Source organism: Candoia aspera, chromosome 3, assembly GCF_035149785.1.
Source record: "Candoia aspera isolate rCanAsp1 chromosome 3, rCanAsp1.hap2, whole genome shotgun sequence".
Classification (NCBI taxonomy): Eukaryota; Metazoa; Chordata; class Lepidosauria; order Squamata; family Boidae; genus Candoia; species Candoia aspera.
This window is the reverse complement of record NC_086155.1, coordinates 45,249,962-45,277,955: the sequence shown is the minus strand read 5'-3', so window position 1 is coordinate 45,277,955 and position 27,994 is coordinate 45,249,962. Positions and strand designations below refer to the sequence as shown.

Sequence of the window (27,994 nt, the reverse complement as noted above, 5' to 3'; positions counted from 1 at the left end):
CAAGGGCTGCAACGGAAAAGGAATGCTTCTGAGGACCCACAAGATGGCAATGTTTAAGGGAAGGGACCTGGAGTGTGCCCATCCTATCTGCTTTGGTGGGACAGAGGTGATCCTGCAGATAACCTGGTCCTGTGCCATGTAGTGCTTTAAAGGTAAAAAACAGCACCTGAATTGCACTTGGAAGGAAATGGGAGCCAATGCAGCTCGTGCAACAGGGGTGTAATAGGTGAACCCAGGAGTGCCCAAAATTGTGTGTGCTGCTGCATTCTGGACTAGTTATAGTGTCTGGGTGTCTTCAAGGGCAGCCCCATGTAGACCATGTTGCAGTAATCCAAATGGGAAGTGACCAAGGCATGAGTGACCATGAGTAAGGCCTCCCAGTCCAGGCAAAGATGCAATTGACACACAAGATGAATCTGTACAAAGGCCTCCCTAGCCATGCTGCCACCTGCTCATTGAGCAGAAGCTGGGAGTGTAAGAGGATCTCCAAATTGTGCACCAGCTCTGTCCAGGGGAGTGCCACCCTGTCAAGAGCCAAAGCTGGCATGTCACCAGACCCTGAGGGTGAAAAGCCCAAAGCCACTCTGTCTTGCCAGAGTTGAAGCCAAGTTGGTTCCTCCCCATGCAAACCCTCACAACCTCCAGGTACTCAGTCAGCGCCTCAACATCATCACTTGCCCAGCCAGGTGTGGAGATGTATAACTGGGTATCATCAGCATACTAATGATACCATATCCCATGCTGGCGAATGACCTCCCCCAGCGGTTTCATGTAGATGTTAAAAAGGAGAGAGCCTTGAAGCACCCTGCATTGCAGTGACCTAGAGCTCAACCTCTCCCCACCCCACTCTGACTGAAACTGGCCATGAAGGAGAACCACTGCAAAACAGTGCCTTCTGGTCCCAGCCCTCAAAGCTGGCTCAGAAGATTACCAAGGTCAATGGTACTGAAAGCCGCTGAGAAATCCAGGGGGGCCAGGATGGTTGTACCATCCCCATCCTGAGTCCTTCAGAGGTCACCTGCAAGCACAGCCGATGCTGTCTCAGAGCTGTTCCCTGGCCTGAATCCAGATTGAAAAGGGCCCAGATAATCTGCTTCATCCAGGGCTCTCTGCAGCTGAGTACCAACTACCCTCTCAACAACTTCCCCAGAAAGTTGGAGACTGGACAAAAGTTGTCTAAAACAGTTCTTCCAAGGATGGCACCTTAAGAAGGGGTTGCACCACTGCCTTCTTCAGGGCAGGCAGTACCACTCCCTTCTGCAAAAAGGCAAAATCACTGCTTGGATCCAACTACATGCCACCTCCCGGGAGGCCTTAACCCTTAAGCATGGGTCCAGAAAACAGGTGGCCGAACTCACAGCCACAAGGACCCAGTCTACTTCCTTGGCACCAATGAACCTGAACTCATCCCAAATAACAGAGCTTAGACATGTCTTGGTCACTTCCAAAGGATCTGTCCAGCTGGAGTCCAACTCTGAGCAGATGCTGAGAATATTCACAGCAACCCTGTAGGAGCTCTCCCAGCTCCTTACCCAGGAGGGACCTGGTCACCTATCTGCAGACACAATAAGGATAGTGAAGTAAGTACACTTTGCCCCCCCCCCACTTATTGCCACAAGGTAAGTCCTATCAAAGGCTCTTACCTGTGCTTGGTTGACTTCATTCTGTCTTCCTCATCATGGAAGGAAGCTTACAATATAATAAAAAGGTGGAAGGAATATAGAATGGGATTGACTGATTTAGGGCAGCTTTTCTACTACAGTTACAGGCATAAAGACAGGATATGTCAATATCAGCAGCCAAGTAGAAAATGGTGTTAATGGAAGCAACAGAGCTTAAGTAAATGTCAATTTAGTCATAGGTATTCCTGCAATTTGTATCTCTCTTCACCACAGCTGGTGATATCACAGATAAAAACTATAACAATTATTGAAAGAATAAACCACACAAGTAACATAAAATGTTAATGAAACCTTTATTTTGTAACAGCACTTCAGTGCATTCTATCACCTATTAAAACAGAGCTTCATTATGGCACTAAATGAAGTCTTAACCAATTCTCACATCTTTTAAAATACATGTTATGGAGAGGGGCAGCAGTGGAAAAGTAATTAGTATTACACAATACAAGGAAAATATTTGTTCTTAAATCTTGGATTTCCATGTTATTGCACTTTTCCTATATAATTGGTAAGTTTGTTACTTTGTCTTTAACACTATAATACATCCGTTTTTTTAAAAAATAAAAAGTAGTACAAAATCTACAAGCATTACAGTGGAACTATACAACTCTCTCATGTTTCATCTGCCCCATCAAGTGTAACAGTTGGCCATCAATTTAACAGAACCAAATGAAGATATTAAAGAAATGCAGTGCTATTTTAAGCCCCTGAGGGAGTTTCATATGCAAATGTGCTCTTATTCTCTCCCTGGAAAAAAATAAACCAGTAATAAGATTTTTAAAAGGATAACTTCTAAGGGACAGTGGATATAGAGAAAGCATTATGTATATCTCTAAAAATGAAAGGAGCTCAGCACAAAAACACATTAAATAAAGAGGCAGTGCTGATGTTCCTCTCATTAAGTCTATCACTCTGGAAGAAAAAGAAGAGGAAGAAGATGATGATTCAAGTATCTCTCCTGACTTTCCAAACCCTGGCAATGGGAAGGGAAGGAAAAGAAAAAAGAGCCAACAAAAGTGCTTTAAAAAAAGGTAAATGGAAGAGCTTGTTTTTTAATTAGACAAGCTAGAACAGTGTGCATTGCACAATCAAGCCACTAGCAATAAAAGATGGAGGTGATACAGTAAAAAAAGTCAGTTGCCAAAGTTCCCACAATCCACTTTATTACATAGCAATGTGACTGGCAGAGCAATGCACCAGCAAGCTAAGGATAACACTTCAGCACTACAACAACACAGTCTTACCCTGAATTCAAGCCCTGCTTTAGAAGCTTAAATGTAGCTCATGTAACTCCTATGTAGTGTTTGTCCAGAACTTAGATGGCCAGTTCCCAAATCAAAACTGACTATCCAAGCAATGAAACAACTTCAAACAGTTTCACCTATGAAACATCAATTACTAGCACCAATATAGATAATTTGATCCTGCCAGCATATAATTTCTGAAGTTATATCTGTTTTGTAAACTAGCTGGATTTCCTTTGACCTGCATACATAACAAATCAATCTTCTGGAGCACCTGCTATAGCCATTTAGTTGGTAGCAACATGTAAACCTTGCATAATACAGCACAGTAAATAAAGTATTTTTCTGAGTACAGAAAAATTGAGTGATAAAATTAACCAAGTTTTAATGGGAGCAGGAAGAGGAGTTATAAGCAATCATAACTGGAGCATTTTAGAGAGATCTAATACTATACTTTTGTCAGATCTCTTTGACTCTTGGTTTCATACTCATTGACAGCTGTTATCACCCATCACAATACTATGGATGATACATATTTTGCTCCTATACCTCCAGCTGTGAAAATATTTAGTGTTTACATGATGTGCTGCATTTCTCATGCCACAATAGTAGTAGTAACACTAGGAAAACTCACAAACTTGCTAATGGAATGTATGTTTCAAATCAAATTCTGATGTATTTTAACTAGTAGCATCTTTAGCAAGAAAAACACTCATCTGTTTTCTGCTTTGAAGTATGTCAGCAGATACGAAATCTATTTGGGGGCTGATAAAAGCACAAATAAAAATATATTCCCAGCAGAAAAGTGCATGCATGTTTTATACTGAGAAGTGATACAGCCAATTTTATGTCAGTGGAGAAGACAGCCCCAATAGAGTATGGTTTGACGACTACTTTTTTTAAACGCACAAGATAAACAGTGAAAAAGTAGCTGATTGGTAAAAGCTATACACAATGTGTTCAAAGACAGCTTCATTTTATATTACATAAACTATTTCTATACTTCCAAAAATACTGACCAAGATGCTTCTACTTCTAAACAAGGTCACTATAGCACAAACAAAAGATATAAAATATGCAATACTGTCAAGTGACTGGAATGGTGGTCCAAAAATACATATGTGACAATTTTAGAACTTATTTGAGAAAAGGTGCTTTTGTGTTAAGGTTGGCAGCTTTGGCTGCCTATTCTGGTTCCATTTGCCAAATGCTACAATTTATGGACAGAAGTGCCAAAACAACTTTAGACTGCCACAGAACAATGGATGCCACAAAGTAAGCAGCAGTCATTTTAAAAGCATGGTATCTGATCTTATTGCACACACAAAGGTTTATTTAGTTACTGAGTAACACGCAGGGCTACTTTTGTTTTTAGTGATTTACATAAATAGGGAAGAGGCCACATGTCTGCTTTATACAAGAGAAGGTGCCTCCTAGAAAAAATGATGATTAGGTTTACACAGCAGGTTGTCCTATGTCAATGGGACCAGCGTATGTCTCATGGTATACAGAAGAAGGAAAATGATATTTCACATTCTCCAAACAGCTAAAGAAACATTGGTAGTTGGTCCCTTTCTATACCTGTGCCAGGCGCACTGCATTTCAGCCTACACCTTCTTAAAATATTGTTATACTATGAAACTAATTTGTGTATAAAGAAGTGCAAAGGAATCTTTTTGTTGGAGTATGTAAATTACATAGGAAAGAACCCTCATTTCTCCCCATATGCTCCCTACAATGGACTCTTAGATTAACACAGTCAACTAATAATTCCCAAAGAAGGAAATGATGGTCAGACACATCCACAGATAAGTGACAGGTTTCCCTTAGATAGTCTTCAAAGGAATGACTTAAAAATACAACGCTGACAAAATGGCCGGTTTTAAAATGGCCGGTCAATATTAGAGTTTAAAACAGTCATTGCCTTTATAGATTCAAAGGGAAAAAAGAAAAGAAAAATCTGTCATGATTAAAAACATCTAGTTGTCCATTGGGTACAGGCAATAGTTGTTACTGGTTTTTTATTTCTATATATGAACAGCCTTTGGGTGGAGGACCTGTCTTACAGAAAGTTTGTAAATTAATAGTAATAATAAAATACGGCCATTTTCACTTACTAAGGATTTCCCCAAAAGCATCTGGTTCACATACGACAGAGAGCTGATACTTTGGGATATTCTTGCAGTGAGGCTTTCCCATTATGAGCTTTGATCCCATTGTACAAACAATACCAGATATTATCAGAAGTCTAGATTAGTTCACAGCTCTCTACACTGCAAAAATTAGAAGATCCTCCCTTTAGAAGGGACACCATCTTATTTCTTCTGATCATCCACACTAACACATGTGACATTCAGAAAGGCTGATATACATGTATCTAGCTAGCAGACTGTAGCTTAAGATGCAGTTGTGCTGATTGCCAGTCTTCTGAACTTAACAGTGCTTTTTGCTGTTACTGGAACCTGAATGGATAAGTAAAAACCCCTGCAGACTGGAACCTAAATTCCCAGTCTTCTAATTTGTTTTTTAAGAAAGAAAGAAGCACTGGCAAGCTGCATTAGTAGTGTGTATTGAAAATAGAAGTCTCTGGCTGTTATATAAAGGTGGAATTTCAATCATCTCACCTGAATACTCAATTTTTGGTTGGTCTGTTCCAAAGAGCCACTGAGTTGCCAGTGGCAAAGTGGGGACCTGGGTTCTCACATAAGTGAATTAATTCATAATGTCTTCAAGTGGAGTCATCCAATCCTTTGTTTAACTGCTCAGAGTACAATTTGCAAAGTCTATCCATTATTCCCTGCAACATAGGTTGGACTATGCCCAAGAGAGGGCGCTGGGAAGGGTCCCCATCCCAACAGGCTTCCATCAGCTGCCAGCATTCCTCATCAAAAATGGGAAGACGTTCAGGGCGAACACCTAAGAAGAGAATAAAGAATGTGGTTATCCAATGAAGGTGAGAAGTTAATTCTTTGATCTCTGCTATTTCAAGTTTAATTATAATGGTAAAAAATTGCAGCAATTTTGTTCTGTTATTTCTGGAAATAAATCTCATCCAAAGTTTTATAATGAGTAAAGGCTTTGAGACAACACATTATTTGGGAACTGTGGGAGTCTGGATGGGGGAAAAAGAGGTTGAGGCCCAACCCTAACAAAACTGAGCAGCTGTGGATTTTGGGTCACTGTTTTCTAGAGAGCTAGAAAACACTGTTTTCCACTATTAATCCTGGATGGGGTTGTACTTCCCCAGACAACTAGTGAATAATGTCAGGATCCTCTAGGCTTGTGGCTCCTGCTCAAAGAGCAACTGGCAGTCATGTTTAGTAGGGCCTTTACACAAATTCATCTTATGTGCCAACTGTGCCCACATCTGGATTGGGAGGCCTTGCTCACAGTCACTAATGTCTCAGTCACCTCTCACTTGGACTATTACAATGTGTTCTATATGGGGCTCCCCTTGAAGACCTCTCTGAAGTTTCAGTTAGTCAAAAATATGGCAGCACAAGTTATTATCGATGCAACTTAGTAGGCTTATGTAACACTGCTACCCTGTGACCTGCATTGGTTACCATTGGTCTTCTGGGCACAGTCCAAAGTGCTGGTGGTTATTTATAAAGACCTTCATGGCACAGGGCCTAGATATTTGCCTGCCCTGTACAATAACATTTCCCCTCTCCCAAGATTCAGATGGCCCAGATCCTGTCAGCCCTTAGTTTTTCTCCCAGCCTGTTTTGCAAGCCCATTTTAGTGTATGCTACTGTATGTGAGTTATTTGCCCCAGTGCTGTCAGTTTTTATTTATTCTTATTTGTATTTTGATGTTTTTAATCCTCTGTTAGCAGCCAAAGTAGCTTGACAAGTGACTAGTCATAAAAATTGGGAGAGAGAAAGAGACATAAAGAAATATTATGAATATTCTCCAATATCTATGAATAGTGACTTACACAAGTAGTCTACTTAGAATTACAGCAACCATTTCCATAAGCAGAATATAACAGGAAATGGATTTTTCCTAGTGTATAGAAATTTATACATGGAGGCTGTTGCTACTCTGGTTAAGTAGACTATTTCAGCATTACACTGTCCATATCAGTGGACCATTTGCATGAGCAAATCATGTACAAATGGAAGCAATTCAACACCATTGTTACCTTCCCCAGGAGTGGTCAACCAACCAAGATCATACCAAGAACAAGGTAATACTCCAGGAGGTCTCAAAGAACCTCAGGGTAATATGTAAGGAACTAAAGATCTCTTGTATAAGTGAATGTCAGTGTTTATAAGACAACCATCAGGAGAACACTGAACAACAATGGTGTGCAAGGCAGGGTTGCAAGGAGAAAATCACTACTCTCTAAAAAGAACATTCCTGCCCATCCACAGTTTGCAAAAGACCACTTGGCTAAGCCTAAACAGAGGACAGAGGAGACCAAAATAGAACTTTTTGGCTTGAATGAAAAGCATGCTGTTTTGTGAAAGGCAAACATTGCATTCCAGCATAAGAACATGTTCCCATCTGTGAAACATGGTGGTGGCAGTATCATGTTTGGGCCTGCTTTGCTGCCTCACGGCCACAATGGCTTGCCATATTGATGGAACTATGAATTCTGAATTGTACCAGCAACGTCTACAGGAAAATGTCAGGGTATCTGTCCATGAACTGAAGTTCAAGAGAAAGTGGGTCATGCAGCAAGACTACAACTCAAAACACACAACTGGTATGATCAAAGATTGGTTAAAGCAGAAGAGAGTTAATGTTTTAGAATGGCCAAGTCAAAGTCCTGACCTTAATCCTATAGAAATGTTGTGGGAGAACCTGAAGTGGGCAGTTAATACAAGGAAACCCACCAACATCCATGAGTTGAAGCTGTTCTGTAAGGAGGAATGGGCCAAAATTCCTCCAAGCCAATATGCAGGACTGAGCAACAGTTATCAGAAATGTCTAGTTGCAGTTATTGCTACCCAAGGGGGGCACACCAATTACTGAAAGTAAAGGTTCACATACTTTTGCCACACACAAATATGTACCTTTGGATTATTTAAATGAACAAGTGTAATGTTTTATTTTTTCTCACATTTCTGCACCACCCATCTCACAAGCGACTCTGGATGGTTTACAATTCAATTAAAATAATAAGAGATTAAAATCATAAAAACAAGTATATCATAAAAATATAAATATAAAATATAGAAAATATTTAAAATTTATATAAAATATAAATTCCTCGGGGCCACATCACAGCACCAACCACCCCCATGATTGACTATCCCCCCTCCCACCTAAGCAAGGTGGCAAAGTCAGGTTTTCACTCCCTTTCGGAAGGCCGGGAGAGTGGGGGCCTGCCTCACCTATGGGGGAAGAGTGTTCCACAGGGCGGGGGCCACAGCAGAGAAGGCCCTCTTCCTGGACCCTGCCAATTGACAATCTCTCATGGATGGGGTCCATAACATGCCCTCTCTGCCTGACCGGGTGGGATGGGTCGATGCAATGGGGGTGAGGCAGTCCCTCAGGTAACCTGGACCCATGCCATGTAGGGTGAATTCAAGGTGTAAGGTGATAACCAACACCTTGAATTGGACCCAGAAGCAAACTGGCACCCAATGCAGCGTGTGCAGCAAAGGTGTTATATGCGCCATCCTTGAGGCTCCTAAAACTGCTTGTCCAGCCGCATTCTGAACCAGCTGTAGCTTCCAGATGCTCTTCAAGGGTAGCCCCATGTGGATCGCATTGCAATAGTGTATACAGGAGATGACTAGGGTATGAGTGACTGACTGGAAGGCATCCTGATCCAGGAAAGGACATAGCTGACACACATGAAGTTGTGCAAAGGCTCCCCTAGCCACGACTGCCACCTGCTCTTTGAGCAGGAGTCGTGAGTCCAGGAGAATCCCCAGGTTCTGCACTGGATCTGTCTGGGGCAGTGCAACCCCATCCAGAATAAGTTCCTGGATGCCGAGAAGCCCCCAACCCATAGCCACTCCGTCTTACCAGGGTTCAGCTGAAGCCTGTTGTTCCCCATCCAAATCCCTACAGACTCCAGGCACCAAGAAAGAGTGGTTACAGCATCATTTAAGTCACCCGGGATGGAGATACATAATTGGGTATCATCAGCATACTGATGATACCTCATCCCATAGCGATCGATGATCTCACCCAATGGTTTCATGTAGATGTTAAAAAGGAGTGGAGAGAGTACCAAACCCTGTGGCACTTCACAAGGAGGGGCTGCAGGCTGGATCTCTCACTTCCTATCAACACCGATTGGGACCAGCCCTGGAGGAAGGAGGTGAACCAGCGCAAAACCATGCCACCCACCCCCAACTCCCTGAGCCGACCCGAAATGCTTGGCATCCAACCATGCTTGGCATCCAACTTGGTACAAATCTGAGCGATTTTATCCTCCAGATGCTTGGAAAATTCCTCTGCATGGCCCTGTAGGTGAGTTACTGGACCCACCTAACCCAATAGAGATCAGGTGATCTTAAACAGGGCTGTTGGGCAGCATTCTACAGATGCAGTAAGAGCAGAGAAATATTGACATTTTGCTGGTCTTACTGCCACAAGGTAGGCCTTAATAGTGGCTCTAGCTTGTGATTGGTCAGATTCGGTCTTTATCTTCCTCCAGTGGCGCTTTAGGTGTCTCTTAATCCTCTTCAGAACCCTCAGCTCTTCCATAAACCACAGGGAATGTCGGGTTCGATGGGACAAGAGAGGTTGCATGGGCACGATCCTGTCTAAGGCCCCAGCCGCCTCCCTATTCCAGGCGGTAGACAGGGCCTCTGCTGGACCATGCAGCAGATCCTCGGGTATAGCCCCCAGCTCCCTTTGGAACCCCATCAGGTCCATCAGTCACCCGGGGCAGACCAATCAAAGGGGTCCTACCTCCCTGTGGAGGGTGGCAGCATAAGAGAATTTCAAGGCCAGCAGGGCATGATCTGACCATGACAAAGGAGACAGATTTAACTCTCCCCACAGATCACATTGCCACTGCTCTGACAAGAAAACCAAATCCAGTGTGAGACCACTGTCCCAAGTCAGGTCCCGAATAATCTGGGATAGGCCCATGGCCACCATGGCAGCCATGAACTCCCAAGCTGCCTTTGAGGCATGCCCCAGGGACAGTAGGTTGAAGTCCCCCAGAACCATAAGCCTTGGGAACTCAACCACCAACCCCAAGATGGTCTCCAACAGCTCAGGCAGGGAGGCTGCTACATGGCAAGGAGGCTGGTAGCAACAATCCCAACTACTCTCAGGAACCCAACTTCAGGAACAGGGTCTCACAACCAGCCATTTGCGGAGTAGCACCCCTGAAGGCCACCAGAGATTCCCGGATGACAACAGCCACCCCTCCTCCACTGCCCTGGGGCCTCGGCTGTGCCATACCATAAACCTGGCTGGGCACATTTCTGAAAGGGCTATCCCCACTTCAGGGCCCAGCCAGATCTCTGTAATACACGCCAAGTCTGCCCCCTCCTCAGTGATCAAATCACATATAAGGGGGGCCTTGTTGTTAACTGACCTGGCATTCAAGAGCAACAGCCGAAAGCCAGGGCCTCCATGTGTCTGCTGTCCAGGGTCTGGGTCTGAGTACAGAGAGCCGGAACACGTTACCAGTACCAAACATCGAGGGTGTCTTCCCCAAAGATGGCCTGCCCTCTGACTCCCACCATGATACTCCCGCCCTGTCACCACCTGAATGGAATAGGTAAAGGTAAAGGTTTCCCTTGACGTAAAGTCCAGTCGAATCCGACTCTAGGGGGCGGTGCTCATCTCCGTTTCTAAGCCTTGGAGCCGGCGTTGTCATAGACACTTCCGGGTCATGTGGCCAGCATGACGACTCGGAACGCCGTTACCTTCCCGCCGAAGCGGTACCTATTGATCTACTCACATTTGCATGTTTTCGAACTGCTAGGTGAGCAGGAGCTGGGATTAACAACGGGAGCTCACCCCGCCGCGCGGTTTCGAACCGCCGACCTTCCGATCGGCAGCTCAGCGGTTTAACCCGCAGCGCCACCGCCCTAAATAGCCCGCCCTAAATCCCCCAGAGCTCCTATTTCTATTTCCCCACAATCCCAGCCCTCTGGGTTTATTTATTTATCTAATTTATCCCCACCCATCTCCTCCCGTCAGAGGCCTCTGGGTGGTTGTATGGAGGGTTCCCTGGTTAGGGGTCCCTCCATCCAACCATACAACAACAGACACACATCAAGCAGTCACAGGGTGGTGGCGAGTTCCCCAACACTTCAGCTCCTGCTCTCAGCACTGTGGGAACCCAACCATCACCCCCACATCTACTGCATCCCCTTCATTGGCCTCTCTCACTAGCCAGCAGGGGGCACCCTACCCACTTCTCCTCCTTCCTGACTCTCACTTGAGGAGGTTCCCCACATACACACCTCATCCACTCTCGGGCTCCCTCCCTGTCTCTCACAGGGAAGGGGAGTCCCACTCATCCCACTGCAGGGAACCTGGCAGAGCACTTGGCGCCTCACTCCAGGGGGTTCACTGACCTACTCGGGTCTTCGCTTCAAGGGCTCATTCGCCCACTCACCTCACTGTGGCTCTCTATTGTAGACCACGCTCCTGCTGCTCCGGGAAACTCCACCCCAGCCTCTGCTGCCCCAAGGGGCTTGTAGGTCACCCCCCACCAGGTCGCTCCCATCCACCATGGTGCTTGGCTCCTTATTCCGGCAGACTTGCTGGCCTGCTTGGCTCCTTGGCCCAGGGAGTTTGCCGGCTCACCCAGTTTGGCACGGTATTCAGTCGCTGGGCTGGGGGCTTGCGGGAGACTTACAGTCAATCCGCTGGGTCCACTGGGCTGCCCTAAGGGTTCGTCACACTGCTCTGTTGCCACGCTGTGCCTCTGCTGTTCCAGGGAATGAGGTTTGAGTCTGAGTCTGAGTCTGAAAATGAAACTTATCTTGAGCCAGAAGGGGAAAACGAAACTTATCCAGAGGGAATTGGGGAAATAGAATCCAGGAGTGACTTAGCAGAGCAGGAGAAATTGCAGATGCTGATTGGACAAACTCCGGAGGAAGGTTTGAATCCTCCGATCAGTGCTTGAGAGAGAAGAGCAGAGAAGCGCGTGAGACAAAAAGCAGCCCGATTGGCTGCTGAAGGAAAATGGCACAAAAAGGATTGCATAAAAAGGCAACTGCGCCAAGACCAAGCTGCCAGAGACAAACGATCCTTCAAGCTCACAGCCTCTGTGGAAAAGTCCTTACCAGTCAGAAGCCTCGTTTGTAACCGTCGCGGAATCAGAGCCAGCTCCTCCTGCAGTTGTGGACCCACTTTCTTCACACGTTGCTCCAGTTGAGTCCAGTCCTGTCAATCCAGCTGAGCACAGCCTTGCTTCCAATTCCAAGCCTTGTTTCGTCACTCCAGCCATGTCCAGCCGTTTCCAGTGCCAAGCCTCGTTTCATCGCTCCAGCCAAGCCCAGCCTTGTTTCCAGTTCCAAGTCTTGTCTAGTTGCTTCAGTCAAGCCCAGCCTTGTTTCCAGTTCCAAGTCTAGTCTAGTCACTCCAGCCAAGTCCAGCCTCACTTCCAGTTCCAAGCCTCGTTTCATCACTCCAGCCATATCCAGCCTTGCTCCCAGTTCCAAGCCATGTCTTGTCGCTCCAGCCAAGTCCAGCTCCACTTCCAGTTCCATGCCCTACCTTGCTGTTCCAGCCGAGTCCTGCCTTGTCTCCAGACCCAAGCCTTGCCTTGATGTTCCAGTCAAGCCTTGCCTAGCCTCCATGTCAAGCCCAACACCCACTTCTCAAGCCCCCTTATTGCCATGCGTTCTAGCCACACCAAGTCTTGCCGCCTCATTGAGGGGTTTAGCCAAGTTCTGTCTTGCTGTTTTGCCATGATCTTCTGCTACCTCTGATTCTGCAGCCCTGTCTTGTTTCCCTCCACTGCCTGGGTGGACTTGATTGAACTGCACTGTCTATTCTAAGGACTTTCATTGTTGTAAATAGTTATTTGTAAATAAAGAATTTAAGAGTGATTCTGCCTGGCTGTCTCATAGTCTGAACAGGATAGGAAGATCTGTCTGGGCCCACAGGGCTGCTCTCCAGGGGGCTCCGTGCTGGGTCCACTGGGCCGGCCCAAGGGTTCGCCACGCCACCCGGCTGCCGCACTGCACCCCCTGGATTCGTTGCGCCACCCAGCTATTGCACCGTACCTCTGCTGCTCTGGGGGGCCCTGTCTGGGCCCGCTGGGCTCTGTAGTGGGTCTGCTGGGCCACCCCAAGGCTTCTTCACAGTGCTTGGCTGCTGTGCTGCACCTCCCAGCCTCACCGCAGCCGCCCGCACTGCCCAGCTGCCATGCCTCCGCCCCTCTGCAGAGCTCCATCTGGTTCCTCCAACCCCCAGTGTGTTGACCATGAGGGTCAGGACATCCCCAGACATCCCCCCCCCAATAAGGTGGGTAAGGAGGGGTCTTCAGATGCCTAACAGGCATCCCCTTTAACCCAGCAGCCGGCATTGGCTCCCGATCACCATCTTGGATCCTAAGATTTTCCGTTTTTGACTCATTTGTTTAATTGGGGTTTCTTCATCTAGTTTTAAGTCTTGTGGATCTGTGGAGAACAGATCACGTTTTAGGTCATCTTTATGACCTAAATTCAAAAGAGTTCACAAATTTTTAAGCATCACTATACTTCACATCACCAAACAATTTCTTTCAACTATCTAATCTTCTACTGTGGCAGCAGGAAACAGGCAGCATTACCAAGAGATGCAAGAACATTTGTATTATTTCAACATTATCTTATAATTCTTATAATCTGTAGTGGGTATAAATTTATAGAAGAATGGTAAATTAGACTACATGGGTTGTTCCTGTAAACACACCAAGATACTAAAATGAAGTATACAATAAGACATACTACTGTATGTGACATATTGAAAGTTGCCACCATACTAAAATGAATGCTATGAAGCCTTCTATTCCCCTCTTTGTGTTTGTTGAAATCAGCTTCCCCTAAGATAGCTTTAGCATAAGTGGATACAGGAAAAGAGATCAAATATTTACACACTAACCTTTTTTCTGGTTTGGACTTCGTTCACATTCTGAAACACTATAAGGGCAGAAGCTGGCCAGCAGACATTTACTATATATTCACCATCACTTCACAATTTGATATCATGTATCTATGTTGCAGCTATGCCTACCTTTTCGTACATTGTTCCAAAGATGGTCCTTGCTTGCACATCTCTCAAAGGCCTCTGGTAATTTCACATGTCCTGAACAGATGTACCAGAATAAGATGCCAAATGCATATACATCCACAGAATTATCATATTTCCCTGTGAAAGATGAGCAAGAAATGTTGGTTGAAATCTACTCATTCATATTCACCCCATAAGATACTTTGGTATGGCAATAGCAGCATAATGAATGGAGGAGCTGGTACAAACTGTTATATTACAAATGTAACAACCTGGGCCACACACACATTTAAATATTCTTATATCCCTCTCTTGGATCAAGTAATAATTAACCAATCAGAAATGCCTTTTTTTAGACAAAATGGCACTGACTTCACTGACCACTTGATTTCATGGATTTGCATACTGAGAATCTACATACCAGATTCACACATACTGTATACAGCTTATGATATTCTGTCTATATTTCCCTCAAAAAGGTTCATTAAACTAGAAACCAGGACACATTACACTGAAGTGCAGATTGGTTTATTGACAGTGCTGGAGGCAGACAGGCCTAAAGAGAGATGGAGCTACAGACCCTCTTTATAGACTTAGGCAAATTAGAATTTACATGTGATTGAATTTGGCAGCCCGCCATTTCATTGAATATAACCAATCATTTGCTAGTAAGGTCAGGGAGGCTACAGAATGATCTCAGTTCGAATCCAAGGCAAACCATTCAACAGCACAGCAATCCAAGCCTATGCCCCAACCACTGATGCTGAAGAAGCTAAAGTTGACCCGTTCTATGAAGACCTACAACACCTTCTAGAACTAACACCAAAAAAAGATGTTCTTTTCATCATAGGGGATTGGAATGCTAAAGTAGGAAGTCAAGAAATAACCGGAATAACAGGCAAGTTCAGCCTTGGAGTACAAAATGAGGCAGGGCAAAGGCTAATAGAGTTTTGTCAAGAGAACATGCTGGTCATAGCAAACACTCTTTTCCAACAACACAAGAGACAACTCTACACATGGACATCACCAGATGGTCAATACCGAAATCAGATTATGTACTTTACAGCCAAAGATGGAGAAGCTCTATACAGTCAGTAAAAACAAGACCTGGAGCTGACTGTGGCTCAGATCATGAGCTTCTTATTGCAAAATTTAGGCTTAAATTGAAGAACGTAGGGAAAACCACTAGACCGTTCAGGTATGACCTAAATCATATCCCTTACGAATATCCAGTGGAGGTGATGAATAGATTTAAGGGACTAGATCTGGTAGACAGAGTGCCTGAAGAACTATGGACCGAGGTTCGTAACATTGTACAGGAGGCAGCAACTAAAACCATCCCAGAGAAAAAGAAATGCAAGAAAGGAAAGTGGCTCTCTGATGTGGCTTTACAAATAGCTGAGGAAAGAAGGAAAGCAAAAAGCAAAGGAGAAAGATATAACCAACTGAATGCAGATTTCCAGAGAATAGCAAGGAGAGATAAGAAGGCCTTATCTTATAAGAACTATACAAGAAAGATCTTAATGTCCCTGATAACCACGATGGTGTGGTCACTGACCTTGAGCCAGACATCCTAGAGAGTGAAGTCAAGTGGGCCTTAGAAAGCATTACTAACAACAAAGCTAGCAGAGATGACAGTATTCCAGCTGAGCTATTTAAAATCCTAAAAGATGATGCTGTTAAAGTGCTGTACTCAATATGCCAACAAATCTGGAAAACTCAACAGTGGCCTCAGGATTGGAAAAGGTCAGTTTACGTTCCAATTCCAAAGAAGGGCAATGCTGAAGAATGTTCAAACTACTGCATAATTGCGCTCATTTCATGTGCTAGCAAGGTTATGCTCAAAATCCTACAAGCTAGGCTTCAGCAATATATGAACCGAGAACTACCAGAAGTACAAGCTGGGTTTCGTAGAGGCTGAGCAACCAGAGATCAAATTGCCAACATTTGCTGGATCATGGAGAAAGCAAGAGAGTTCCAGAAAAACATCTACTTCTGCTTCATTGACTACACTAAAGCCTTTGATTGTGTGGATCACAACAAACTATGGCAAATTCTTAAAAAGATGGGAGTACTGGACCACCTTACCTGTCTCCTGAGAAACCTGTATGCGGATCAGGAAGCAACAGTTAGAACCGGACATGGAACAACCAACTGGTTCAAAATTGGGAAAGGAGTACAACAAGGCTGTATTTTGTCACTCTGCTTATTTAACTTATATGCAGAGTACATCATGAGAAATGCTGGGCTGGATGAATCACAAGCCGGAATTAAGATTGTGGGAAGAAATATCAACAACCTCAGATATGCGGACGATACCACCCTAATGGCAGAAAGTGAAGAGGAACTAAAGAACCTCTTGATGAGGGTGAAAGAGGAGAGTGCAAAAGCTGGCTTGAAATTCAACATTAAAAGAAAACTAAGATCACGGCATCTGGTCCCATCACTTCCTGGCAAACAGAAGGGGAAGAAATGGAAGCAGTGACAGATTTTATTTTCTTGGGCTCCAAGATCACCGCAGATAGTGACTGCAGCCATGAAATTAAAAGACGCTGGCTCCTTGGGAGGAAAGCTATGGCAAACCTAGACAGCATATTAAAAAGCAGAGACATCACCTTGCCGACAAAGGTCTGTATAATCAGAGCTATGGTTTTTCCAGTAGTAATGTATGGTTGTGAGAGTTGGACCATAAGGAAGGCTGAGTGCTGAAGAATTGATGCTTTCGAACTGTGGTGCTGGAGAAGAATCTTAAGAGTCCCTGGGACTGCAAGGAGGTCAAATCAGTCAATCCTACAGGAAATCAACCCTGACTGCTCATTGGAAGGACAGATACTGAAGCTGAAGCTCAAATACTTTGGCCACCTAATGCGAAAGGGGACTTACTGAAAAAGACCCTGATGCTAGGAAAGACTGAAGGCAAAAGGAGAAGGGGATGGCAGAGGAAGAGATGATTAGATAGCATCACTGATGCAATGAACATGGATCTGAGTAGACTCCGGGAGACAGCAGAGGACAGGAAGGCCTGACGTGCTATGGTCCGTGGGGTCACAAAGAGTCAGACACAACTTAACAACTGAACAACAGTGAGGTAATGGGACAAGACTACAAAGAAAATTGGTTTTTGAAAGAACAAAGAGACAGTATTTTGTGAACATAGTTTTTTTCTAGGGAGTTACTTTCTTTTGCTTTCCCAGAGCTCTGCTCGCCTCACATCTTTTCCCAATTTTTCAGCATTTCTTAGTCTGCTAAATGTTTTGTGACTAAGCACAGTGTAGTTTTCCTAGGAAAGTGTTTCTGTAATGGGGTAGCTGGGCATTTTGACACCAGATAACTGAGTCAGTGTTTTCCCTGGGAAGATTGTATTTGGGTCAGGAGCTTTTAACTTGCCTCCCACATCTCAAATTCCCTCAGTATTCAAAAGCAGCTACCCAGAACATAATGATGAAAATTTGACTAGCTATACCATTCATGGATTACATTTTCACATTCTGATACACCGCTAACACTAAATTAAATTGTTTCTTATTTGTACTTTAATACAATATCCAAGGATTACCCAAGGTTCTTTCAATTATTTCATTTGTTTGGTAGTTTTAGGCAGAAAGGTCAAAAAGGAGAGAATCTCTCTGGTGGCCCCAAATTATGAAATTTTGTCATCCTTCAAATCAATTCCTTTTTTAAAGCTTTGCAAGACCAAGATCTAAGTCCCACAGAGTTAAATGGGTTTTACTTCTCCCTATCATAGACACATGTACTTTCCTGACAGAAACAGTGTTTTTCTGGTTTTCTTGGACATAGATTATTTTACAGAAATTTGACTTGAGATTTGACTTCAGAATTCTTCATCAATAAGATTTTCAGGATAAGTTCACCTGTGAAGAGTTCAGGAGCCATATGGATAGGGGTCCCAACAATACTTCCAGACATCATTGCTTCAGGTTTGCAAAATCCCAGGTCAGTGATTTTAGCTCTATTGTTTTTATCAAGCTGTAAAGAATGCAAAATGTGTATCAATACAATAATTATCAAAAGCATCCTGGTATCCATCTCTTTAGCAGTGCCTTCTACAAACAATTCAAATTTTAAAAGTGTCTTTGCTGAACAAACTTAAAATTTGTCAATTTTCATACTTTGTCCAGTGGCATCTGTAACGTGCTCCTGGAAGTAACTAGGTGGGATATAAAAAAGTAGTCACCCTTGTTGCTCCTATAATAACTCTAGATCATCAGATTTGATATTGGAGCTTCTGCATTTACCTATTATGCCTAAGTCCCATGGTCCTATAAATTCTTTAAGAAATTTTCAACATCTGGTGACACACAGCTTTTAATTTTGATCATTGACTAGATAGAACAGAATTCTCTTACAAAACAAAACAAATGTTCTTTCAATCCATTCAGTTTTACCACTAGTACAACCACTGATACAGTGGTTAAGGTATTGGATTAAGACCATAGAGACCCACATTTACATCCACATTCAGCCATGGAAGTTCACAAGGCGACCTTAGCCTAGTCACTGTCTGTATACCAAATCTACCATATAATGTTATTGCTAGGGGAAAAAATGAAGGAAGGAGCACTATGCATACTGCCCTGAGCTTCTGGAGAAAAGGGAGAATATACATAACAAACAAATAAAAGTATCATGTATATCTAATACAGTTATTTTTATTTTGCACAATAGGGATAATGGGCTGTTACCCTTCCTGAGCCATCTGGATATAGTCATAGTTTATCCCCTACATGGTTATATCCCATATTGGCTATTGCAATATGTTCTACATAGATTACCCTTAAATAATGTCCACAAATTGTAATTGCACTGTTAGCCAGTGCAAAATACAGGTATCACAAATCTGTAAGGGTTACTAATTGCTTCTTGGTAACAAAATGTTGGTATTAACCTTCAAATAATTTAGGTTTTCTCTACCTGAAAGACCACATCTCCAGTTATGACCTTGTCTAGGCATTAAGATCTGTAAGATAGGCCCCTTGTCACAAGGCTCTCTTATCTAGAAACCAGTGTTTCTCAACCTTAGCAACTTTCAGATGCGTGGGCTTCAACTCCCAGAATTCCTAATGCTGGCTGGGGAATTCTGGGGAGTTGAAGTCCACACATCTTAAAGTTGCCAAGGTTGAGAAACACTGCAGTAGATGGTATTCTCTTGTTAGGGAATGCATTTCCTCAGTAACTACATTTGGCCCTCACACTCAGCTTTTCGAAAAGACACATCTCTTCCACCAGGTTTTTAACTGTTAATCATTTTCAATATTAAATTAAAAATATTATATTAATTGCTTTAGTCACTTGAAAGCCAGGCATTTCCTGTTCAGCATTAGGGTCAACAGTCTTAGGAAATTATGTCTCTCTTGTCCTTTAATTTTCTATATATAGACAAGGTATGTTTTCTGCTTCAGTGGAACAAAGATGGATTTCCTCCATTTTACAATCACAATCATCACTATTCATTTTTATATAAAAGCAGAGGCATCTTTTCAGGGAATGACTCAAATAAAACCACTGTTTTACCTACAGATGTTTCATTTCAGTTCACCAAGGAATATAAAGTCACAGGCAAAAAGTTATCCCTTACCAGTACGTTTTTAAGTTTGATGTCTCTATGAACAAGCCCCTGGCTATGAAGAAAACGAATCCCTTCAACTACATCCAGTGCAATCTGTAATCTTGTCTCCAGTGTCAAACCAGCCTAAGTGAAAAGAAAACTCTCTTTTAACAATTTCTTAATGGGATTGGTACCTCCAATATTAAGAAGAGATTCTCATATGTTAGGTTTTCTAATGAACAAGTTCCCTTAGGAAAGTGGCTTCCTCCCAGGAGTTTATTTGAAGAGGACACAGCATGATTCTGCTTGAACTATTCTACTTCATTCTGCCAGGCTGAATTTGACAATACTAACTGGAACCAGCTGTGTTACATGCCTTCTTTTCTCTTTCCCAGGCCCAAAACAAACCTTGGTTATTTCACGATAGTCCATGTTGATTGCTACCTACCACTCAACCTACATAAAAATGACCAAAACTATGATTATCCATTGGTGGATATATATATATATATATATATATATAGAGAGAGAGAGAGAGAGAGAGAGAGAGAGAGAGAGAGAGTGTTTATTGTTGTTAGTTGCTGTCAAGTCGTCTACGACTCATGGCGACCCTATGTATAACAGAGTGAAATGCTGTTCGGTCTTATGCCATATGCCTGACTGTTCCAATGTTTGCATCCATTGTTGCTGTCATTTTATCAATCCATCACACTGAAGGTCTTCCTCTTTTCCACTGGCCCTCGACTTTACCAAACATGATGTCCTTTGCAAGCGATCGGTCTCGGTCTTTCCTGACAATGTGCCCAAAATATGAGAGTCTAAGCCTAGTTATCTTCGCCTCTAGGGAACATTCTGGGTGTATTTCTTCTAAAACTGAATCTTCTTCTATCTTCCTTTTTTAAAATCCAACTTTCACAGGCATATGTGGCAATTGAGAAGACCATGGCATGAGTCAGATGCACCTTTGTTCTTAAACTGACATCTTTACTTCTGAAAACTTTAGATAGGTCTTTGATGGCAGATTTTCCCAGCGCAATACGTCGTTTGATTTCTTGATTACTACTTCCCTTGGCATTGATCACTGATCCGAGTAGAATGAAATTGTTGACAACTTCAATTTCTTTTCCATTTATTGTGACATTGTTTATTGGTCCATTTGTGAGAATCTTCATCTTCTTCACATTCAGGTGTAGTCTGTATTGCTGACTACAATCTTTGATCTTCATCAGCAGTGTCATGAGTGCCGTTGAGCTAAAGTCATCAGCGCAATGGCACTCATGACAATGACAAGGAAATAGGTGAAGGGGTACAAGTTAAGTAGCCATCAACCTACAACGACTAACGGCCAACAAACAATAGCCAAATGAATCACGGAGCCACCCAAACCATCAGCGGCAATACAACGGGGATCGCCCAGCTGAAAGCAATCAGCAGAAGAATGGAAACCTGATGATGGGCGATCCCGGAAACCCTCACCCACCGGCAGGGCAACGCATGGGACAAAGGGGGGTGACGTGACCGTGAGCGAGGGGGCGCTGACCGGCGCGGGGTATTTAAACCCCGCACCGGCGCGCTCCTGTCACTCTCAGCTTTTTCCTACCAACGCTGTACCTGCCCTGCAATAAACCAGAGCCTGATTCGCAAACCAGTGTCTGAATGTTATTCAGGGGGAGGCAGCGCATGACATAAAGCTGAGAGTCATAAACTCAGCCTCGCCGAGCCCCACCGGACGACAACGAGCCGCGGGAGGAGTAGACGGCGAGAAGACCAGCAAGATGAGGCCGGAACGGCGCGGGCAAGGAGGGCGAGCCGCGCGGCAAGAGACAGAGGAGGACCGACCAAGGCCAGAGGCACCGCGGACTCCCGGAGCCATGGACGCCCACCCAACCCGACCCGAGCCTCAGCTCCAACCCCAAGGGGAGATGGCGACGGAGGCAACCCGACCGCGGGAGGGAGCAGCACGACTTCCGAAACCAGCGGAGGACCCCGCGCCCCACATCGCACCCCAGCAACGGGCGTGGAGCGACAGCCCCACGGCGCTCGACACGGAGGAGGACGACGGAGACACCCATCAGACGGCGGAGGAAGCGGACCCGCGGCAGAGGGACGATGAACCCCGCCGGCAACCCACCCCCGAGGACGCGCCAACGGAACCGGCCCCAGCGGCGACGCGGGATGTGGACGAGGAGGCACGAGCTGAACTCGCGGCCATGCGGGCTCAGCTGACGGAACTCCGGACCATGCTCCAGGCGCTTATGCCCCCCGCGCCACCCAACGACGTCCCCGCACAAGCCCACACCCCGAGCGAAGCATCGAACCCACACGGGCCAGCGGAGGGCCAGCAGACGGCACAGGCGGCCGACACCACACCCCGAGAAGCGAGAGGCGGGGCCGCACAAAACGCCCGGGCCCCAAAGGACTTCCCCATCTTCTTCGATGGGACCCCCACAAAACTCTCGTTTTTTGTGACCAACGCTAGGGAGTTCATGGGGAGGCACGGACACTCCTATGACTCCGAGGCCGACAAGATCGCCGCCGTGGCGATCAAACTCCAAGACAGGGCGGCGGACTGGTACGTCCAACTGTACGAGTCCAGCTCCCCCGCCCTCGCCACCTTCCCTGCTTTCATCAAAGAGATGAAAGACTACTTCGAAGACCCCCTAGCCAAAGTGCGGGCGAAAAGCGCACTCCAAAGACTTAAACAGGGCACCCGCACGGTCCCTGACTACGCCCTGGAGTTCAAAGCCCTCGCGGGGAAGGTCAGCGACTGGTCCGAGACCACCCTGCTGGAAATCTTCAAAAGGGGGCTCAACCGCGACGTTCTCCAATGGGCCCTCTACCGCGACGACCCAGAAACGTTACACGGGTGGATCCACCTCGCGGGGAAAGCCGAACACGCGCACCGCACCTTCCTCATGACAACCACGGAAGACACAAACGAGGCCGGGAAAAAGGTACCCGCACCACACGGGGGGATGGCCGGCCCCATATACCCAAAAAAGAAGTTCAACCGGGAGCCCTGCGGGAGGTGTGGCAAATTAGGGCACAAGACGGCGGATTGCTTCGCCAACCGACCGCCGACCAGCGCGCCCAAGCCCACCCCGAAAATTAGCCCCAAACCACCCAACCCGGGGCCGCCGCCTCACCGCCGAATGACCGTGGCCACAGCGACACCGAAAGAGAGCTGGGATGCTTACTGGGGGGAAGAGGACAATACCGACCCCGACCAGCCGGCGGGAAATGCTCCCCGCCTGCTCTGAGACGCGTGGCGAGGCAGGCGGTGGGACAGCAACGCGGACCACCTCAACGAAACGACAAAAGCTCCGTAATATTGGCAGCAATTCAACTCTCTACCGGCAACGGAGCCACCACGGCCGCGGCACTAGTGGACTCGGGGTGCTCAAAAAACCTCATCCACCCCGACCTAGTCGCCAAACTCGACCTCCGCTGCTTCCCCCTCCCCACGCCGCTGGCATTCCACCAGCTGGACGGCTCTACAGCGGGAGGAAAACCAGCCACGCTACAAACCGAGCTGGTCACCCTGCAAATGGGCACTCACACCGAGCGCACATCGTTCGTAGTCACGCACATCGGACGGCCCATTGCAGTCCTGGGGATGCCATGGCTCGCGAAAAACAACCCGCGGATCAACTGGGCGACCCGCACCTTCACATTCGGCGACGGCGAGTATCGAGCACCAGTACCAGCTGGCAAAAGCAACCCCACGGTAGGACGAGCGGAGGCGACCACACAAGACAACGCCGCTACCACAGCAGACCTACCAGAACAATACGCCGACTTCTCCGAGGTCTTCGGAGAGGCAGAGGCGGACCAACTACCCCCCCACCGCAAGACGGATTGCCGGATCGACCTACTGCCCGACGTCCCCTTACCTAGACCAAAGATCTATTCGATGACCCCGAAGGAGATGGCAACCCTCCGGGAGTTCATCGATAAAAACCTAGACAGGGGATTCATAGAGCCAGCATGCTCACCGGTCGGAGCCCCCGTCTTATTCCGGGAGAAGAAAGACGGGACCCTACGGCTCTGTACCGACTACCGGGGCCTAAACGCGGCTTCCCTGTCCAACAAATATCCCTTACCCCTGGTGAAGGACATGCTCGCCCACCTGTCCACGGGCAAAGTCTTTTCCAAATTGGACCTTCGCGAGGCGTACTATCGCATCCGAATCAGGGAGGGGGACAAATGGAAGACGGCGTTTAACTGCCCCCTAGGCGCTTTCCAGTACAAGGTACTGCCCTTCGGACTCGCGGGGGCCCCTGGGGTGTTCATGCAGCTCATCAATGAGGTACTGCATGAACATCTGTTTAAAGGGGTCCTGGTCTACATCGACGACGTCCTTATTTACACAAAAACACACGAGGAACAAGTAACCTTAGTCAGGCAAGTCCTCGACAAGCTCAGAAGGGCGCAGCTCTATGCGAAGCCTACAAAGTGCGAGTTTCACAAAGAGCGCCTAGACTATTTGGGGTATCGAATCTCCGGGGACGGCATCGAAATGGACCCCGCAAAAGTCGAAGCGGTGCTAAACTGGGAGCGGCCCCGCAACAGACGGCAACTACAGAGCTTCCTGGGATTCGCGAATTTCTACAGGTCATTCGCCCGGGGGTTCGCTGAGATAGCCCTCCCCTTAACGGACCTCCTCAAAACCAAAGGGGTGGGGGACACCCGACGCGCCAAGAACCCAGGCACAGTGCTGAATTGGACTCCCGCGTGCCAGACCGCATTCGACAAGCTGAAAGCGCTGTTCACTACGGAGCCAATCCTCGCGCACCCAGACCCAGAACGGCCGTTCGTGGTCCAAGCCGACGCCTCAGACTTCTCCCTGGGAGCCATCCTACTACAGAAAGACTCCACGGGGCTCCTGAAACCATGCGCCTACCTGTCAAGGAAGTTCTCCGAGACAGAGAGGCGATGGCACGTCTGGGAGAAAGAAGCCTTCGCGGTGAAATCGGCACTAGAGACATGGCGACACCTACTCGAGGGAGCCACCCAACCATTCGAGGTCTGGACGGACCACCGGAACCTCGAGGCCCTACGAACGCCTAGACGCCTTAGCCCAAAACAGGTCCGATGGGCCCAATTCTTCAGCCGCTTTGATTTCCAGCTGAAGTTCATGCCGGGCAAGAAGAACTTCCTGGCCGACGCCCTCTCCCGACTGCCCCAAGACGAAGAGCCCGCCCCAGACACCATTGGGACGGTCCTATCCGCCTCGCAACTGGGGATGGCCGTGACCACCCGAAGCGGCGCACGGAGGCAGCTCGACGCTACGGCGCAGCCGACGGCGGGACAACCGGCGACGGGAAGAAGCCAACCGCAACTACCAGGGGGAATGCGCACGGACCTTGCCGCCGCCCTCAAAACCGACCCCTGGTTCCTGGCGAACCCCGACAAGGTAACGATGGCGCAAGACCTGGCATGGGGGGAAGGCAGAATCTACGTCCCGGACTCGCAACGCCAGGCGATCTTGCATAGGTCACACGACGCCAAGCAAGCGGGACACTTTGGGTTCCTCAAGACCCTACACCTAACACGGCGCCAATTCTGGTGGCCCGCGCTCAGGCGAGACGTAAAAACCTACGTGGCGTCCTGCCCAACGTGCGCTAGGGCCAAACGGGCACCAGGCAAACCCGCGGGGCTATTGCAACGGGTGGCAGAACCCTCCCGCCCATGGGAGGAAATCTCTATGGATTTTATAGTGGACCTCCCACCCAGCCAGAAGAAAACGGCCATTTGGGTGGTGAAGGACTACTTCTCAAAGCAGGCCCACTTCATCCCCTGCACGTCGGTCCCATCCTCACAACAACTAGCCAAACTCTTCCTCATCCACGTGTACAGGCTACACGGATGTCCCGCACGTGTGGTGACCGACAGGGGCACACAGTTCACCTCCAAATTCTGGCGGGCCTTCCTGAAGCTGACGGGGACCCAACAGGCCCTATCTACGGCTTGGCATCCGCAGACGGACGGAGCCACTGAGGTTCTTAATGCCACCTTAGAGCAATTTATACGATCATATACGAACTACCACCAAGACGACTGGGCTGAACTGCTCCCGTTCGCCGAAGTCGCATACAACAACGCCGTCCACACGAGCACGGGGAAAACTCCGTTCGAAGTAGTCTCGGGGCGCGACTTCGTCCCCATACCGGAGCTACCTCAACCCCCGGAACCACAGGTGGACGCCAGCGACTGGGGACGGAAGATCGCGGAAGCATGGCCAGTAATCACGGCGGCGCTGAAGGAGGCACAGGCTGCTTACAAAGAGCAGGCCGACAAGCACCGGCGCCAACAACCGACGTTCCAGGCGGGGGACATGGCCTATCTATCCACCAAGTTCCTAAAGTCAACCCAACCCTCGAAAAAACTGGGGCCTAAGTACATCGGGCCGTTCCGAGTCACGCAAATAGTGAACCCGGTAGCAATACGCTTGGACCTGCCACACAACCTCCGGAGACTCCACCCGGTGTTCCACACCAGCCTCCTAAAACCGGCAACCACCTCCCGATGGCACCCAAGCACGCCACAGCCCGCACCGCTAATGATCGACGGGCAACACCACTTCGAGATAAGGGACATCCTCGACTCCCGCAAGCAACGAGGAACTCTACACTATCTGGTCAGGTGGAAACACTTCCCCCACCCGGAATGGGTGGCGGCGCACAACGTTAACGCGCCTGACCTGACCAGAGCATTTCACCGGGCATACCCCGACAAACCGCTACCAAGGTCAGCAAAACCAAACCCCCCCCCCGCAGGCCCCCCCCGCCTCCCGTGCCCCAAGGGAAAGGGCCCCCCCCAAGCCCGCGACTTGGGTGGACCTTCCCCCCCCCGGGACTCACTCCCCCCGCCCCGGGCCCACGGGGTGGTGACAAACGATCGCCAGCACCCTCCCCCCGCCCCCCGGCCGCGGGGGAGTGGCAAGCAAGTCAACAGGGCAACCTGGGGGCAACGCCCAGGAGACACAACAAAGGCGACGCACTCTAAATCAGAAAAGAAGGGCCCTACCTGGAGCTGAGAAGCACCCGACCAGCCACGCCTCTCGCCTCGCCGAACTGAGCCAAACAAACAGGGTGTGGTTGGAGCATGCGCACGCCAGGTCAGAACCCGAGCATGCGCACCATGGACACACCCTGGGAAGGCACGTGGTAGAGGGAGGAGCAAAGGGAGGGGCGACAACTACTCCGGCGGGAACTTTGAAAAAAAAAAAAAAAAATGTGGCGTTTTGACAGCTCCACGGGGAAAACCCAGAAACCCGGGGGAGAACACTATTCGGAAAGGGGGCAGTATGTCATGAGTGCCGTTGAGCTAAAGTCATCAGCGCAATGGCACTCATGACAATGACAAGGAAATAGGTGAAGGGGTACAAGTTAAGTAGCCATCAACCTACAACGACTAACGGCCAACAAACAATAGCCAAATGAATCACGGAGCCACCCAAACCATCAGCGGCAATACAACGGGGATCGCCCAGCTGAAAGCAATCAGCAGAAGAATGGAAACCTGATGATGGGCGATCCCGGAAACCCTCACCCACCGGCAGGGCAACGCATGGGACAAAGGGGGGTGACGTGACCGTGAGCGAGGGGGCGCTGACCGGCGCGGGGTATTTAAACCCCGCACCGGCGCGCTCCTGTCACTCTCAGCTTTTTCCTACCAACGCTGTACCTGCCCTGCAATAAACCAGAGCCTGATTCGCAAACCAGTGTCTGAATGTTATTCAGGGGGAGGCAGCGCATGACAAGCAGGTACTTCAAGTCTTCTTCATTTCCAGCAAGCAAAGTTGTATCATCTGCATAATCACAGGTTGTTAATGAGTCTTCCACCAATTCTGATACCCCATTCTTCTTCATACATTCCTGCTTCTCGAATTATTTGTTCAGCGTACATATTGAGTGAGTAGGGTGAAAGTATACAACCTTGCAGCACATCTTTTCCAATTTTGAACCACTTGGTGTCACCATTTTCCGTTCTAACTACTGCCTCTTGATCTGTGTACAGGTTCCGCATGAGTACAATCAAGTGCTCTGGAATTCCCATTCTTCATAATATTAACCATAACTTGTTATGGTCCACACAGTCAAATGCCTTTGTGTAATCAAAGAAACAGAGGTAAACATCTTTCTGGTATTCTTTACATTCAGCCAAGATCCATCTGACATCAGCAATGATATCTCTTGTACCACATCCTCTTCTAAATCCAGCCTGGGCTTCTGGTAGTTCTCTATCGATGTAAGGCTGTAAACATTGAATTATTTTCAGCAACATTTTGCTAGCATGTGAAATCAACGAAATTGTTTGATAATTTCCACATTCTGCTTGATCTC

At 47.2% G+C, this 27,994-nt stretch overlaps 1 protein-coding gene across 2 annotated transcripts in view; it reads right to left on the bottom strand.

Annotated features, from left to right (window-relative positions):
• Positions 1 to 1,956: 1,956 nt before the first annotated feature.
• DSTYK (dual serine/threonine and tyrosine protein kinase) overlaps positions 1,957 to 27,994 on the bottom strand; it is a 90,505-nt gene continuing 64,467 nt past the window's right edge. For both annotated transcript variants that reach the window (XM_063297518.1, XM_063297519.1), the window contains exons 10-13: positions 19,677 to 19,790; positions 17,953 to 18,067; positions 14,084 to 14,218; positions 1,957 to 5,842 (exon numbers count right to left, since the gene is read on the bottom strand). In XM_063297518.1, the coding sequence (XP_063153588.1) occupies positions 5,655 to 5,842; positions 14,084 to 14,218; positions 17,953 to 18,067; positions 19,677 to 19,790 (552 nt within the window). In that variant the 3' untranslated portion in view covers positions 1,957 to 5,654. The remainder of the gene's footprint in view (positions 5,843 to 14,083; positions 14,219 to 17,952; positions 18,068 to 19,676; positions 19,791 to 27,994) is intronic.